Source organism: Girardinichthys multiradiatus, chromosome 8, assembly GCF_021462225.1.
Source record: "Girardinichthys multiradiatus isolate DD_20200921_A chromosome 8, DD_fGirMul_XY1, whole genome shotgun sequence".
Taxonomy (NCBI): domain Eukaryota; kingdom Metazoa; phylum Chordata; class Actinopteri; order Cyprinodontiformes; family Goodeidae; genus Girardinichthys; species Girardinichthys multiradiatus.
In genome coordinates, this window is record NC_061801.1 from 24,064,459 (window position 1) to 24,083,362 (window position 18,904).

The 18,904-nt window shown below is 36.7% G+C and overlaps 1 protein-coding gene across 1 annotated transcript in view; it reads right to left on the bottom strand.

The window, feature by feature from the left end:
* glis3 (GLIS family zinc finger 3) overlaps positions 1–15,260 on the bottom strand; it is a 35,513-nt gene extending 20,253 nt beyond the window's left edge. The window contains exons 1-4 of the mRNA XM_047373696.1: positions 15,063–15,260; positions 10,890–11,361; positions 7,212–7,371; positions 5,982–7,125 (exon numbers count right to left, since the gene is read on the bottom strand). Coding sequence (XP_047229652.1) covers positions 5,982–7,125; positions 7,212–7,371; positions 10,890–11,253 — 1,668 coding nt within the window. The 5' untranslated portion in view covers positions 11,254–11,361; positions 15,063–15,260. The remainder of the gene's footprint in view (positions 1–5,981; positions 7,126–7,211; positions 7,372–10,889; positions 11,362–15,062) is intronic.
* Between the last annotated feature and the right edge of the window lie 3,644 nt (positions 15,261–18,904).

The window sequence follows — 18,904 nt, forward strand, 5'->3', positions numbered from 1 at the left end:
GCTTTTCACTGTGCCACAAGGGATGTTTGGGGTTGAAAAGAAAGCATTATGACTCCTCAGTCTCACAGCCAACTTCTGACAGATCCTGGCAGGTACTCACACCCCAGCTGAACAATGACAGCTGCAGCCGGTGCCAGGAGGTCCTGTCTGCTGCCCAGTTCAGCTCTGAGGTCACTTCACTGTTCTACACCCTGTTTTACCAAATATATTTGTGTCTTTTCTTTATCTTTCTGTCTCACTCATTTTTGTGGTATATTCAAAACCCTTTCAACCTATTTTAGGCAGTTTTACATCTAAAACACAAGTATTTGAATATCTTTTCTATGCGTTCAAAAGGAATCCATTGCCTAATAAACAGGTAAAACCAGATGTTTACATACACTGTATAGAAAGACACATAACCTCTTTCTCTTGGTGACATTAAATCAACTAAATTCAGCTAAATTCTATCTGTGTTAGGTCAGTATTGCCTTAAATTGTGTTTTTTTCTTCTTCTTTGTCTTCTTCTCACAATAGCTTGCAGGAATTGTGGTCCATTAGTTTTGACAAAACTGGTGTAACTGAGTCAGGTTTATTGACTAAACTACTCTGCAACTAACCTGGCAGTATGATTTAGGTCACTGTGAATTTGAAGCGTTAATTTCCTGGATGATGTCTTGAGGTGCTACTTCAAAAACACTCACACACTCACACAGCATGATGCTGCTGACCCCCACCCCCACCCCCTCCCAGACATTGAAATTATTCTAGAAATTGCAAGCTTCACTCTATTTTCTTTCAAAAGTAAACATTAAAATTCTGGTTTCAGTAGACAATAGGACACAGCTTTAAAAAATGAATTCGTCCCTCAGTTAATCTGCAAACAGTAATCTAGCTATTTTGTTGCTTTTGGATTAAAGGCTGAGTGGCCTTTTAGGCCATGTCAATATAGAATTTGTTTCCCTGTGGATTATGACTCTTCACAAGGTCTTTGGCTTTTCTTTTGTAAAGTGATACCCAACTTTTGCACCAAAGAACTTCATCTCTGGGACACAGATCCTCTTTTCCACCCTGAAAGGTCTGACATTTGGACCTTCACAGTTTATACTTGTGTATAATGGTTTGAACAGATAGACATGGCATCTTTAGGCATCTGGAAATTCTACTCAAGGATGAAACAGACTTGTGGAGGTCATTCAGTTCTCTTCCTGATATTTAAGCTGCTTTAATTAGATTTTCCCATGATGTCACAGAAGGAAACAGTGTGTTTAATGTGTGCCTTAAAATACCTCCACAGGTGAGACTTCCCATATTGTTTTAAAACATTGCGATCTGACTGTATGATAAAAATTGTTTAAATATGATCTTAAACAACAGAAATAATTGTGTTAATCCTAACTCTCCTAAAACAGGAAAAGTTTAGACTCAATTAGCGATAGATAATGAAAAAAAAGGTATTTGTAAAATGTATGTTAATATCTGGTTTCAACTGTAACACCTACTTACTGGGTATGAGATAATCGTACCTAAGAACCCTACCTAAGAAATCTGAATAACAAATAACTTAACAGACAAAATTGGAAGGCCTCTGGGGATATTATCATCTGCAACACTGACCCTCAAGCAGAGGTGTAACGGAAAAGATGCTAACAGTTACTGAACACTTAGAATACACCACTGCATCAACGGGATTGTCATCAAAGCGCTGTTTCAGGGGGAATATCTGTGATCATATGGATGGTATTCTTGCATCTACTGTATCTCCAAGCTTGTCAATATCAATGCCAATGTTAATTTATTTCTGAATCACTTTTAAAACCACACTAGTTGGCCCAAAGTGCTGTACAAGGTAAAACAAGTAAAGAAACATATATCACAAAATAGGTATTACAACAAGAAAACGGATAGAATTAGATCAAACAAAGGAACATAGTTTAAATAACCATTTAGCCAATTAATCACATCAGGATGTAAAGCTTCCTGTAAGGTATTAGCTCACAGTGATTGTTAGGTATAGCCTTAAATGTTTATAAAACGTTTGACAAATATATGTTGCAATCCAGCGATCTTTGTTGCTTCTTTCAGAAAATATCCCAAACCATTATTGAAACAATATGACTATCTTGTGTTCTGCCCTGACATTTCATTTGCTGTAATTATTTGACACATAATAAAAAAAAACTGTAAAATGATACAAGGTATTACAATGGAAAGGCCAGTGTATTTACCTGCATTCTATACATTCAGCAAATTATTGATTTATATTTAAAAGCTGTCTAAAAAATAAAAGTTAACCTCACATCACTGAAATCCTTTGCATTAGTATGCCTGTAAGACCATTAGTGCTTAGGTCACTGGGACACCAAAACAGGCTGGTGATTTAAGGCTGTATTTTAAAAAGAAACGGTTTAATAACTTTTAACGGAAATGTTGGATAACTGGTACAAGTCTGGGCCTGCCCCATACATTCACTGTACAACTAGAGCTATTTCTATGTTGTGCTGTTAGCACAGTCTGCATAAGTATACAGTACAACAGTCTATATATATCATCTTTTGACAGAAAACAATATATACCTATTTCTGAATTTAAACATTATTTAGCCTTTTTAAAATAATTTATTTATATTTAGAATTTTTAGAATTTCATTTTTTATGCACTTTTTAACATTGCAGTTCACTAAATTAGATTTTAGTTAAGGAAAGACATCTTAAAAGGAGAAAAATTCTCTAAGACAATGGCAAATGGCTTCAAAATGTTTAAATAAAGCAAATGGCTGTGGGTAATCTGTGTAAAGGTTTTCTTTTTCTCGAGCAACAACTACAAGTTCAAACTCTCCTTTTGGCAATAAGCTGCAGCCATAAATCTTTCATCACTGAATAATTAGACAGAGCCATCCAACAAAGGCAACCTCCATGGCAACAGAGCTGGTTTCAACTAATAAGTAAGTAGTTTGGAGCAGAAGGTCGACTGCAGGTATGCATGATGTTAATTTTTAACTTGTTAACGTGAAGCATGTTTAGCCGAGGGTTTGTTAATTACTCATCCAACTCTGAAGTGGGAGTGAGGAAAAGACAACATGATCCATGTGTATCTGGGTCTAAGAAAAGAATCGTGTTGTCTGTCGTGGGTGTCAGCAACCTATATGAACCAAACAGCCATTTATGCTTGGATCTCCTAAATAAAATTTGTCTAGGGATGCAAAACCTACAAGGCCCCGAGGCAAGGCAAATCACATTTACTGACTTACCACCATTCATACACAAATCAATCAAACGTGCTTTAACAAAAATAAAGGAAACATTAAAATAAAAAAAATTGAAACAAAAACATAAAAAAGAAACAAAGAAATAAAAATGTTATCTTCAATCTCACAATCTTATTGGTGAGACTGTTTGAATAAAACTTGTAGCAATAATGTTTTTAAGTCCCAATTTGAAGCAGCCAACATATCTGAGGGTTTCATGGAGTGTTTTTTCCAGAACCTAGGAGCATAAATACTGAATGCTGCCTCCCCTTGTTTAGTTCTGGCACTGGAAAACAAAATAAGCAGGTCTCTGATAACCTGGGAGGTCTACATGCTCCATATTTGACTAGTGATTCAGAAATGTATTTCAATTAAAAACTATTTAATATTTGATAAACAAGCCAACATTTTAAATCAATCCTTTTATTCCCTTAGAAGAAATGCAGTGTAACTCACATAAAATGTTTTTGGGTGATTGGAATTCCTTTTTTAAGTTTTAAGAAAAAGAAAAACATAAACATTTTACAAAGGAAAATACATTTTTTAGGGAGTAGAAAAATACTAATTGAATAGTCTCCACAGTATTAATAAAAACAGACAAAATAAAATATGTATTAAATAAATTAATGATTTAACCATTTGCAACTTATTGCTGCTATTAAAAGCTTGCAGACCCCTCATCTATTTTCAAGAATTAGTCAAGAACTGCAGTTTAAAAATTTTTAATCAAATTAACTTCCAAGATTAGCTTTTGTAGTTGCTGCATTGCCTTGAGAAGTTATTTGTGGAATAAAAACCATCATTATTACATTATTTTAAATGTCTATTCAATGGCTTGCAACATAATAACTTTTAAAACAGTAGAATATTATAACTTGTGCTTAAAAAGCAACAGAAAGCTATAAGGTTCAAACATCTCTCTTTAGTGTATATATATTTAATTATTGAATAATAATTAGACAGGTCAAGGTCTCTCTGGGGTATGAATTACAATAAACACGTTTTGATGAGCTATATTTGACTCCAGAACATATTTAGTTGTATTGTTGTATTTTGCAGTTATTTATGCATAAATGTGACCTGAATGCAAACGTTATTGAAAGAACGCTTTTTTCTAAAGCTCATTTCGAGTTCAGTGTCAGTGTTTTGCAAACCAACACCTAAATGCACTTGATGTGGACTAAAAATTAAAGAAACAAGAGGTTGGCCATGAGAAGGCAAGAGAAAAGATGCTAAACATCACGTTGAAAGGAAAAAGAAGACCTTTCCGAGGAAATCTACAGAAAACAATAACTAAAATAACGTTGCAGTGACCTTGCACTTAACATTTTTTGCACAGCCAGTGTGAGTATGGCCTGTTGCTTGCAGCCTAAAGTACAAATACTGACCAAAACTGACCAACAGCAACAACAGATGTATCAGTATCTTAGGTCTTGTTATTATTGGACATGTAGGAGTTCTCGAGACCCAGAAGGTATTGCTATTGGTGCCCAAGATGGAAGGTAAGAAATCTAGAATCAATTAGGCTGAATTAGGCTAAAATCTACAGAGCATAACCTAGGTGTAGTTAGGGACTCAGACTTGGATTAAACAGCCACAAAAAGCCTGTTGCTAAATAAGCCTAAAACTGATTTGAAGGTTTCCTGCTAGAACAGGAGACATAAAAACAGGTGCAAGTTTTTCTTTTAGGTGGGTCAAGAGTAGAGTCCTGGCCAAGACCTGGAGGCACTAAATCTTAGGCAAATCTTGAAATGACCTTCTATGTTTTTCCAAGACCAAAACTAAACAAGGTGAGTCAGGATTTAACGTTATGCTTTTTAGCCTTGGGACCAACTTCCTGAAAACCTCCCATGTGCAGAAACTGTTGGCTTCTTTAACTCAGGACTGAAAACATGTTTACTGCAGCTTTATTGTAAAGATTCAAAGCCTGTGCATCATCTCATTTTTCATTTTACTTTGGTATTTATTTGTTTTGAATTTGCATTTAACATTTTCATTCTTTTTATATAAAACTTTACCTTAACTATTATTTTGTTAATGCTTTTCATGTTTTTATGCATTTTCTTTAAATATTTTTCCTTTTTTCTGTAAAACACTCTTCATTACCATGTGCATTTACTATGCCATATAAAAAGCTTGCCTTGCTTTATCTTCCCATCTGAAACATTGAAAAAGAAACTCTCTGTGGCCAAAGAAGCAAACTGAAAACTGGATTACGGGGCATCACCTTCGCAGAACGCCAGCCAAGCTTTTCATACGGAGGCCTGGCAAACCCTTTTGGCTGCTGACAGCCACAATAGCGAGTAGAGGCCCAGTGGGCATTGCCAGAGCTGCAGTGATAGACCTCTTTTGTGCTTATTTAATAACTACATAATTGAGTTAACTCCCATGCCAATTATCACAGAGCTCTGCTAATTGTCCCGTGGCTTAAGTTAAAATGAGATTGGCCGTATTTTAAATGAAGACCTTAGCCAACTACCATTCCACATGGGGGTATTCACCTTAATAAAGATTGTTCAGCAGTTTGAGGTATTAACTCTTCAAATAGACACTGTAGCTTTAATTGGCTCATATGGACAGGAATTTAGTGAGCTCCACAATTTATCATGCTTCTATGTCATCATTTCGTTATCAATCTCACAGAGGAGTAAAACCTTTTCAAGCTGACTGTATATTTTTAGAAAAGAATCAGAAACAAGGAGAATGCAGGACTGAATTCAGAAGGAGATGCAAGAGACAGATATGTAAGGTATACCGAGCATTTGTTGGGTTTCTCTCCGGAGTGGACCCTCATGTGGATAAGAAGCTTGTATCTTGCGTTAAATGGCTTAAAGTTTCGTGGACAGCCAACCCAATAGCACGTGAAGTCCTCTGCCTTTTGCTGGTCCACATGTAGCTTCTCTATGTGCCTTACCAGCTCCTCCTTTTGGTCGTACACTGCAGTGCAATCCATCCACCTGCAGCAGTGTGTGCCGCAGTCCTCCACCTCCCCTTCCTCCTCCTCCAGCATGGGAATTTGTGGTAAAAAGCTGACTCCATGCCTGTGTGGAAACATTGGAGCCTGTGTGGCATTGTCCTGAGATTGGTCCTTCATTTTGCAGTGATGTCTGGAAGGGTTTATATGATGGTGTGAGTGGTAAGGGGGTGGAGGCCCATATGGAGCAGCAGCATCTTGGACTCTCATTAATGATGCTGGCTCTGACTCTAGATGTGGTAAAATGCTGTTGGACATTTGGCTACAACGGTCTGAAATCTTATCCAGGAACCCGTCTTCATCTGAAAGGCGCTGCGGCCCCACCATCATGTTAGCCATCTGGTTCTCCAGACCTCCTCCCTCTTCAAGCAGCTGCATGTGGCCGCACTCTGATGGCGGGGCCATTGCTTGTGCAGAGCCTAGCATGCTGCATTGATGGTTGTGGGGTATGCAGCGACCTCTCACCCCCAAGAAATGACCATATCCATCAGACTGAACAGGAGACAGTGTGTAATTGGATAACGGAGAGCTGCGAGAACCGTTGATGTAAGCCACAAGCGACGTAGGTGAGGTCCGTATAATGCTGTTAAAATCAATCCCCATGACATCTGATAAAGGCGACGTAGAGAGAGCTCTCTTCTTCGCATGAGATTGTTTGGGGCTTCCAGCCTCAGCTGCAAAAAGATACGAGGGTAGGGAGGCAGAGGTGCTTGTTCCTCCTGATATGGTCGTCCCTGACATGGCCGTGCTGGGGCAGAGGCTGAACTGTTCACTGCCCTCACCAGCCTGGGCAGAGCTCTGAGGTAGTCCCACGGGAGGAAGCACACGGTAACCATATGCCCAATCTTGTTTGCCACTAAACACAGACTGGGTTTCAAACAGGCTGAGGGTGGTGGATGCCAAGGATTCCCTGGACAGTAAGGACCTGAAACACATTGCTCTCTGCTTTAGAAACACTCAAACCTTGTGCGCTCCTCATCAAATAACATAAAATTGTGAGCTATTGCTCACCTGGCATCGGTGTGTGAAGCCGGCACACTGTAAGATGATGGGGGAAGAGTCTTTGCAGGAAATGTTGAGAGAACACTAATGGGACTGCTGGTCAATGTTAGATTAACACCACCTGCTGGGCCACGTACATCCATAGTGGAACCAGACACTGCAAAATCAGCTGGAGACAAGCCCAAACTTCAATTAATAACCCAGGTTATACTGTCCTGGAGTGTACAAGTCATAGCAGAGCACATTAGATAAAAACCAAAGTCGAATGAACTACATTATTAACAGATCTCAAAAATACACACATCTATATGAAATATCCAGATTTATGTTTTGTAAAAAAATAGACTATGAGAAATTATTTCAACACGTTTTCCACATTAAATGTGACATCTATTCTGTACAGTTCAACTGAGAAGATGACAGACCTGTTGGGGGAACATGTTTGAAATAAAAAAGGTGCAATAACCTGATTGCGTAGGTATGCAGATACTCAAATTATTTTGTGAATTTTGCTTTTGTTCTTCCTGAGTTTAAATCTCCCAACAGTTATTTTGACTCTGGTTAACCAAAAATTTAATTCACCAAAGCAATGGTTTGCAGAATTTGGAAAGGACTAAAATAGTCTCATTGTTCAAAGGTATTAGTCAGGAGAAGCTTATAAAAAATTATATATATATAACATGGTCCAAAATAGAAGGCCTTCAATAGTACTTCGAGAAGATATTGGAAAAGAATGACATTACAAGAATTAGATGCTTCTCCAAAACTTAAGAAAATACCAGAAAGAAACTTTTCAGTTAGGCTGCCAATCAATAGCAACTCTGAAGGAGCTCAAGGAATTTCTGTCAAGTACTGGACAAAGGAGTGTCTGTTGTAAATTGTAAGAAGAAACTTTTTCTCACCTAGTCCGGGCCAAAATTCCCTAAAATATTGAAGGGGAATGTGTTATGTTCTGATAAAACCACACTTTAGTATTGGTGAAAATTCCACACCTTGAATCAAAAACAACACCAAGCATCACAAAAATGATTCCATGCCCAAAGTAAAACACGGTGGTGGCAGCATAATGATCTGGGGTTGCTTTTATTTAGATGGATCCCATGACAGCTCTTGAAAATCAGTCAGTTTTAACCCAAAACCTTTAGTTGTCTGCTAGCAAGATGAATATGAAGAGTGAGAATATTTTTAGGGTCACAGTGGTAAATTCAAATCAATAAAACAATGGGTTCACTGCTGCACCTAATCTAATTTTTATTTTTCTTCCACAAGAAATATTTTTATTTTTCAGATGAATTGTACAGAATACATGTCAAATTAATTTAGAAATGAAAAACCAGCGTCTAATTTTTTATAATTCACCAATCCTGGTATTTTAACAGATGTGCGTACACCTTTAAAATCAGCTCTACATTTCTTTTTCTAGGTTTGCAGAGCAAGATTGTGGAATTTTCCTCACACACCTGAACAAAACTGGGATGCCTTCTGCTCTGTTAATCACTAAAAAGCTTTTTACTTTCTCCTACTGTCTGCCAGGACATTTAATTTAATTATTTATGCATGATAAACTATCAATAAAAAAGATAATAAGATAATGAACTCAGGAGAGCCACATAAGTAAGGACAAGCATCATAAATCATTTTGGATTCTGCTTTAGTTAAAAAAAGATGTGCTCTGATAAGTTCTTGTTATTCTGTGTTCTACTGAACATTTCAGTGTCTTGCAAAAGTTTTCATACCGTTTGAACTTCCCATATTTTCTCACGTTACAAGCAAAAATCTGAAAACAGTTTTTGAATATTCTTTGCAATAGACCAACACATTGTGCTGCATAAATGTAACATACATAGGAATTTATTCAAGGTTGTCATCATTATTTGGGTAACGTGCATTGGATGCAGACTGTTTTACCCTGATCCCTCAAAAACAGCCTTGTGAAGACCAAAGAACACTCAAGACAGGTCAGGGATGACGTTATGGAGACATTTAAAGCAGTGTTAGGTTATTAAACAGTTAGCCAAAAAACATGGCCCTTATCCTAAAGGAGATAATTAATCACAAAAGGCCCCTGGTAACTCTGGAGGAGCTGCAGAGATCCTCGGGTCAGATGGATGAAGCTGTGGAGCGGTATTAGTTGATCACTCTATACATCTGGCCTTCATGAATAAATGGTGTGGAGGTTCCTCCAGCTATTTCTCAGTGTTAGTATTTATTTATTTTATCTTCTTTCACAGCTGCATGTTTGATTAGAATTACACTTTTTCTTTAACATTACCAGTTGTTTGCTAATATGGGGGCACACATTTGGTAAACAGCTGCTCTGCATGTGTAGATCATTAACTGTTTCTATTTATTTATGCTGAGATTCAAAGACTTGTCTGGAGAAGAGGACTTTTTATGATGCAACACCAGGAAGTGGAGGAATGCATCAGGCTGCTGGAAGCAAGGGACTTGACTCTGTAGAAGCTGCCAAATATCTCTAAATGCTATTGATTGGAAACATTTTTGTGTTTATGTTCTTTTTTAGTTTTAATATTTGTGTGGTGATTATAATGTGTTGGCTTGATTTAGTTCCCTAGGTATATCTATTGTTTGTCTTAGTGCCCCCGCTTTTCATTTCTAGTAGGCTAGCCTATGTATGCCAATGTGTTTACATTGCTAGGTGAGTTTTTTTGTTTGTTACCTTTGGTTGTGTTTATCTTAGTTGACATTTCACTTTGGGCGCTATTCCTAGATTTTTAAATATTTCCTTTTCCATGGACTTTTATTAACTATTTTTGGGGAAAATTAAACAGGGAATATTTTTCTATATCATTGTCTTTGTACCTTACTGCATGGATGGTTCCTGCCAAGTGGCAAGAAATAAGTCATACAAAGTCTCATTTGCCCTTTGCCGGAAGCCTCAAAGGGGAAACAGCAAACATGTTAAAGAAGGCACTCTGGTCAGATGAGAATAACATTAAACTTTTTATGTTCTCTAAAAAACACAACAAATATTGCACATCATGTTGAAAACACCATCTTTACAATTAAACAGGGCAGTGTCAGCATCATACTGTGGGGGTGCTTTTCTTTTGCAGAAACTGGGAAGCTGGTCAGAGTTAATGCAAATAATAAAAAAACTAATTATTATCACATAAAACCTCAACAAGATATGTATGAGTTTTTTCTGCAACATGAGAAAATTTGAAAACATTTAAGGAGTTTGAATACTCTTGTAGGGCAAAGATAACTTTGAAAATGCTGCTCTGACAAAATTGTTAGAAAAACTCAACATTCTTCAAGAAGTAACACAGCTGAATGTCATCTTCATAAAAATGACATAAGAATGACAGTTTTTCAATTAATAACCCAGATTATACTGTCCTGGAGTGTACAAGTCATAGCAGAGCACATTAGATAAAAACCAAAGTCGAATGAACTACATTATTACCAGATCTCAAAAATACACACATCCACATTAAATATCCAGATTTATGTTTTGTAAAAAAATAGACTATGAGAAATTATTTCAAAACGTTTTCCACATTAAATGTGACATCTATTCTGTACAGTTCAACTGAGAAGATGACAGACCTGTTGGGGGAACATGTTTGAATATTCTTGTAGAGCAAGGATAACTTTGAAAATGCTGCTCTGGAAAATAAAGACACACCTACAATTTAATCACACAGTGAGTTTAGTTTTTACCTTTAATGTTGTAATTATAGGAGTTTAGGTGCTTTACATTCTTGGAAGTTGTCAAGGTTGTGTTCTGAAGTGGATAAGTCGGCAATTGCTGTGGGTTTCCGGTTTTCCCATAGGTTAAAACTTTTCTGCGGAGGCTCAGGTTAGGTAGGACAACATGGTCTTCATTTTGTTTCCTAAAAGTTAAAGAATGGATGCTTCCTCTGTTTGCTTTCTCCGTTCTGCCTATGGACGACCTAAATCCGGTTTGTTGCGGTGAAGAAGACACAGGTGTCCCAATGGTCTGGGACTGGTGCCTTCTAATTGTATTCAGTGATGGAGAGACACTGCAGGGAGACACGACGAGCTGACAACCTTTTTCACTCATGGCTGAGGCAGATTCAGCAAGGGATCTGTGCTCATGAAGAAACTTATTCCAGCAGCTGTGTTTTATAAAAATTGTTTGATATGGAAAATGGGCATCCAAGGGACATGCCTAAAAATAAGCAAATAAATTACAGAAAATATGAAACAGACAATCTCAAAAAGGATAGCTCATAATAACTGTATGATTTGTGTGAAATATCCACATTTTCTATTATGAACATAATAAAGCTATTTTAACTTAAACTATCTATCCAGTTGTTTTTTTTTTTACTAATTACCTACATTACAGGAAACATTCTTGCTGTAGACTGATACAAAATTCAATATAAAGCTTATTAAAGTTTTTACATTACATACAATAAATCTCTTCAGCAATATAACTCTAAACACAAACAGGTATCATTCATAGTCTTAAAAAGTCTTGAGAATTATTAAATTTACTTTTACCACATTCCAAGTAAAAATTGAAAACTGAATGAACTTTTAGTTTTCAGATTTTATTTATTATCTGATCATGTAAAAAATAGAACAATCTGAATGTCAGAAAAATAAACATCTTTTTAATCTGATTTACATTTTGATGTTGACCTTTCTTTCTGGTTTGCCATATCACATCTTCCGTGTTTGTGAGACTCAATGGTCGAATATATGATATATGCATATATTCAAAAACAAAAAAGGTGTTTTTCTTTCTTTTTTTTTGGATGATAGATCCTGTTACCTCGATGTCATTATCTTTGAGGTTCAAGTTTTAAGAGTCTTTATTGTCATTATGTCACCATAATGAAATTTCATTAAGACACTGGCTCAAAAAAAATCTTTTATAATTATCATTTGGTACTTTGTTTTTGTTTTGTCTTATTTTGGTAAATGTTCATCTTTGCTTTCCTTGTTCAGTTTGTTCCTTAGTTTAAGGTTCATGTTTTTTTTGTGTGCTTGCATTTACTTTCTACTCTGAGGTGCAGCCTTTATTCACGGTTATTCTGTGTAGATCTTAGTTCGGTGCTCTGTGTATTTAATTCATGTTTCTGGGTACTCCTGTTTCTGAATTTCTTTGTAAAGTTTTGGTTTGAATCTTGATTAATTCTTATGTTAGGTCATGCCCTGTTTCTGCTTTGTGCTCTATTCTGGTTTCTGTCTTTGCTTCCGTAGTTCCCTGTGTGTTTCCTTATTAGCCATTTCTCCCATTTCCTCAGTTTAACTTCAGTTACTTGCCTTCCCTCACAGCTGCACCCTGTTTCTAATCAAACACTTGCTCCTTGTTCAGTAATCACACTCCCCACCATTTAAGTTTTTCAGTTTCTGTCATTCTCCGCTGGATTCCACTGTCTCTCCTACCCTGGTTCGTGTTTGTTTTCAGTATACTCTGTAAGTCTTTAAGTTTAATAATTAAATAATACCTTTACCTTGTGTCTGCCTCTGTCTTGCTGTAATTTGGGTCCTCAAAAAATAGCAACCATGACACTTGAACAGGGTTTAGTTTAGATACTAAACAAACCTTCAAGTTCCTTTTTTAAATATATAAACTTAGAACAAAACGTAAGAACATTTTGAATTATTTTTTATTGTCACTTGAATATAATTCTTAAACCACTGAACAAAAGCCAGTGATATTATAAACAGGGTTTTAAACAGGGCTACATTTGTAAAGATAATCCATATGTGTGTTGAGCACCAGAGAATGTAGCAATAGTCCATGAGGAATTTGCCAAACCCTCTCCTCCAATGCTAGACAGCTTCTGGTGGAGACAGTGTGATGGTGTAGGACTGCTTCTTCTTCACTAGACTAGGCAGTCCATCACTGGAGGCAATCTCAATGCAGGTAGATACTGTATCAAGGTGAGCCTCGGCAACCAGTGTAAATCATATACCTTCACTCTTAATAAGAAACTCATCCAAGATGACAATGGTTGCCCTCAAAGAGCAGGGTTTATCTGACTTCTTCCAGAATATGGGATTGGAGCGAATTAAATAATCTTACAGCTAGTCCTGATTTATAGCACACTGAACACTTGTGGGATCAGCTTGGTCGTGCGGTTTGTGTCAGAATCAACAACACAACCAGACCGGCTAACTTCAAATGCTGGTTGAGGAGTGGGATGCCACCCTACAGCAGACTGTGACCACCACGAGAAAGTGCCAGGCTGTTGTGGTGGTGTACGGTCCATCCACACACAACTTAGAGCCCTGTTTGTTAAATAATTTGTTAAATTGCCGAAAGGCCTTGCATCTTCAAATTTTAATCATCCGATCCAAACCGGTCAATAGCAGAATAAGCTGCTCTGCACTGGCAAAGAGAATTTGGCAAGATTTTTGAGGGCGTGATCCACACACTCAACTCTGCTGAACTCTTGCTACGCTGCTCAACCCACACATCGATTTTCCTTAGAAACCAGGGATCATTTATAGGGAAATAAACAGGCTTTTATATGTAAAATGATTCATAGCCAAGAAGCATCATTTCAAAAAAGAAATAATGATCCAAACTGTGTTAGCATGGTTTAAATATTGCCTCTAAGCTTCAATGTCCATGTAAACAACATCATGTCAGATTCTACTGACTGAATATGTGGGGTTCACCACAGCTCTGTTTTAGGGCCACATTTTTGTGCTTTAAATACATCCTTTTGGAAAGATCAGTAATACATCTCATAATATCTCTTGTCATTTTTATGCAGATGACATTCAGCTGTGTTACTTCTTGAAGAATGTTGAGTTTTTCAAACAATTTGAATAACCTGAGTGCCCAAAAGAAATTACAAACTGGTTAAAAATAACTACCCTCAAGTGAACTGTGAGAAGCCTGTCTGATCATTGCCCGGAGGACATGGTTCCTCTAAACTTGGCCATCCAGCCATAGCTAAGAAATGTAGGTGTTGTTTTAGACCAATCAACATCTCTTGATGGTCACTCTAAACAATTGTTTAAAACTATTTTTTTATCATTTTAGAAATATTTTAATCTAAGAAGCTTGGTGTCAAATCAGGAATTTTAAATTCATTTTTCATGCTATTATTTCCTCTCATCTAGACTAATATAATGCTCTTGATCACATTCATTTGGTTCAAAACTCTGCAGCAAGACTCTTAAATGGAACAAAAAGAAGAGTTCAGTCCAGTTTTGATGTCTTTGCACGCCAGAATAAGTTTTGAAATATTGACTTTAACTTTAAGGGCCCTGATTGGTTAAGCTCCTTCCTAAATGGCTGAAATATTAAAGCCACATAACCTCAAGCTCTCAGATCAAAATCTGCTCCTAGCTCCAAGGACCAGATATAAAACAGTCACCTTTTTCAGATTGTTCCACCTTAACTGTGAAACGAGCTTCATTTGTTTGTATGTTGTCTTGAGAGTCTTTACTTAGTTTTTTGATTTAATATTTTAACTTTAATGCTCTGTCTTTGTTAAGTACTTTATGATTTCTATCTGAGAAAGACGCTATATAATTAAAATTTTATTAATTTACCTTTACTTTTATGTCTTTATTTGTCCAGATGACAAAACATTATGAAATTGCCCTTTTATTATAACACTGCTTAATGACTGTTGCAGGGGACATAATAAAGCCCAACTAGGCGAAAATATTCACTATCATAAAAACGGATGTAGCAAATTGAGTCCTAAATTGTAGTTAATGTTGACATGGAAAATTTGTAGGAACTCTACACATAGGTAGGCTAAGTTGTAACTATTGTAATATTAGACTACATATTTTCTACATAAGTATTATTATATGCGTCGCCTTACCACTTTGTCCAGACAGTATAAAATAAAAGATTTCTCATCGCTTCATTATGACGCTTTAACTTACCTCTGATGCGCTGACAATGTCCACCAAACTGAGACGTGAGGTTGAACGTCCCCCTCAGTCCTCCGAGCTCTTCATTTTAATCTCATTTCTGGTATTTCTCGGTGAGTTTGTGATTAGTGAGAAAAAGTTCAGCCTGTCAGAAATCCCTCCGCAGCTGCCCTGAGATCTCATTCTTGTGTTTCCAGGAACTTTTTTTCGTCTCTCTCTTGCTTCCCGATTACACTTTTGCCCTTGGCTCGGCTGTATGTGAACGACGTCATTTCAAGTGAACCTCAAGAGTAAATCATTAATGTTTTTTTTGTTTTGTTTTTTTGGTTAGTTTAGTGCATGTGTGTGTGTTTATGCGGCAGAAACCTTCATCCTTCAATGAGGATAAAGACAGATTTCACAGATAGGCTTATTTATAACTCTGTTACACCTTAAAGTAAATGTATGTTTTATATAATGTAAATCTTTTAGGAAAATTTTAAAACATTACCTGTAAATTGTTTATCTAAACTATTTGTCTATTACGACCACACATTTTAATGTATTTTACTGGAATGTATACAACTGACTCTAAATCTGTCTCTATCACTGAATTGAATGGACTTAATAACTGGATTACGTTTTTCACAAAGTGTCTTGCAACATTTGCTGTGAAATGTTGCAATAAATATAAACCGACTTCAACTGAGTTGAACTGAATTTTATTTACAGCCTCCTCTGCTATCCAAAGAGCCAAAGAACCGAAAATTCAACATGATTCTTGAAAGAAAGATAACTCATTCTAAACTTTATAATGGTTGCTCTATTCTAAATCTAATTTTTGTTTTTGCAGAAAAACATAATTTTTTTTTCATCATGTGGTTAAAACACACCTTTAGTAGAATGAGAATGAAGACATTTTTTAAAAGAATAAGGAACTGTTAAAATTACTCTTTCCTATTGCGATTATACATAAAATCATGGCTCATTTTGCCCTCCTCTCTTTTGCAGTTTCTGCTGGTTTTCCTCTGTTTTTAGCTCCCTTCATCTTCCTATCAACTCTGACCAGCTTCCTTGTCTCTGCTAAAGACATCACCATTGCATGACGCTGCCACCACCATGTTACACCATGAGGATGGTCTCCTTAGGGTGATGTGCAGTGTTAGTTTACTTCCACACATAGCTATATTCATGTGGGCCAAAAAGGTAAATTCTGGTCCCATCTGACCAGAGCCTCTTCTCCAACATGTTGGCTGTGAGGAAATTGGTATAATCCCTTTTTTATGAACTGAAATGAAGAGAGTCACATAGTCACAGAGTCACATGCCCCTAAACACATGTTGTTCTTTCAAAGTATAACTTAAGTAGTATAACGTTCATATTCTAGACCAATTCAAAGTCCTAACCTTCGTGTAAATCGAACAGTTTATGAGAAATACATCAATATGTTAAAGTTATTTTGCATAGAGGAATAAAATTCCTCAAGCAGATTTGCAGGACTAAAAGAAACATTTTCATTTATTAATCCACAGTCAGGTTGCACAAAATGGTACAAGCAAAGCTTCGCCTACTTCTCCCATTAGAAATGTGAAATTTAAAGATAATTTCCATTAATTATTTATTGCAAAGTTACCTCATACAGTCCTTGCAAACTGTAATTCCTTTTTATTTTAAAACCTACTGTCATATGTCTTGACTCCAGTGTAATTTACCCAAATAGAGGATTTGATTTATCATGAGAAAAAAAAGCTATCCAAACCAACCCGGACCTATGTGTAAAAGTAATCACCCCCCATCATGCCCCAATCTAAAGAAATTTAAAAAAACGACAAGAAATAAATTCCTTGAGAGCAATCAGCGTGGTAGGACTTAAAGAGCCATTTCTATAGCAGTCATCACTATTGTTGCGACATTTAGTTTTGATGTACACTGCATTTCGTAGTGGACAACCTGGCATGGGAGCTTTGTGTTTTTAACAACATGCAAATCCTCTGGCTTCAAAGGCCTGGACAGGAGGGAAGATCTTCTAGCAGTTAGTTTTTCAAACAGGTTGGTTTGGGTAGCCCCTTAATAGATAAAGTCATTATTTGAAAACTGAATTTTGTAATGCCTAAGGCAGTCTTTGTCTGGTGTTAAAATTAGTTAGATCTGAAACATTTAAATTTGACAAAAAATATGAAATCTGGAAGGGGGTAAAAACATTTTCACAACTCTGAACATTTTAGTTTTGACCTTTTTCATAAACCTGTGTGCCTTGTTCTGAAAATGATGAAAATGCAATCTAAATTCAGTCAGTGTAATTATTGCAGCTCATAACATTCCGCATTACAACCCAAATTGAACACATTCTTTAATGAACTTTCAAGCCATGATGAGCTGATTGGATTTTTATGTTTTACTTTACATTTTCTTCCACATTGTTGCTATCAAGCCCTGTAATCTGTTTCTGATAAATGGGTCGGCTTCCTATGCTAAAGTCCTCCTCCTCCTCCTCTTCTTCTTTCTTCAACACAGCACATGAGCCATTGTTAGGATCCTTTTAGCTTGTTACTGAAGTGTTTGTCTGTGGATTGTGTTCCAGGATGGCATGGAAACCTGGATGTTTACAGGCGGAGGGAAGGTATTGAGAAAGGGAATCTGGTCCACAAACTTGTAATAATGTTGAGCCTCAAGTTTGTCAGACAATGGAAAGATACACAAAGACATGAACCAAGCATTGAGTTTTCACAGCAGGACTTTTGAATATAATGATGGGTTGCACAGTAGATGAGGTGCAGTGATTTCTCTTAGCTTAAAGTGCTTTAATGTTGTTTCTTAAATATAAAAAAACTAAAGCACTTATTTTATATGGAAATATACTTATATGTTCCTTTCTTAGATACAAGCTGTTAAAGCGAAGGCTCTAACTTTATTTCTGATTTACTTGATGAAAGAGATGGTGCACACTCATTCTGAAGGGACCTGTGGTGATCTATCTCTTTGTTCATTCATGGTTTGTATTCTATTCATCATAAAATCCTTTATCCGTTTTGTAGAGCAAAGCTGCTCTGGTGCATGTAGGCTGCAAGCTTCTCCATGTGGTTTATCCTTCAGGATTGCCCATGTATTTACCTCCATTCATCCTCGCATTGACTCTGACCATCTTTCATGTCCCACTGAAGAAACGTATTGGCAAAGCGTGATACTGCCACCACCGTTTTTCACGGTGGGCATGAATTGAAGGATGTTAGTTTTTCGCTACACACGGTTTTGCATGTAATTCAGATTTAGTCTCACCTAATGAAGGCCTTTTTTTCATGTTTGCTCCCCTGCATGGCTCGTGGCATGTAGGGGAATTCTTTAGCCTTTCTTTCAACAACTCAACAACCCTGCCACTCATCCATATAAGGTATAATTATGTATTGCAAGACTGATTGTTGTCCTTTCAGCAGATTTTCCCTCCTAAGCTGTGGATCTGCAGGTCATTTACAGTTACTATTGGCTTAGAGCTGCTTCAGTGAGTGGAGTTGATTGCAGTTAATGTCTTTGTAGGTTTGAAGCTGTGCCATACGCCTACAATGTATCCATTTTATTACACTTTTCGATTATGCAAAACGTTATGTTGGTCTATCACAAAAAAAAAACCCTAATCAAATGAAGCATGTGCTTGTTGCAAAATGTAAAATCGTTCAATAATCGAGGAATAGTTTCGCAATGCACTGTAGTGGTGCAGATCTGTAAATGTGGTCCCCCGTTCTGCCAGCAGGGGCCACTATTGACCCATTAATGGGTTGGCGGTGCTGTAGTCACTTTTTTAAGAGTGGTTGCACATATTTTCTGACACAGAGGAAAAAATAGTAATAAAAAAAAAAACACACGAACTAAAGGTCAAAAAA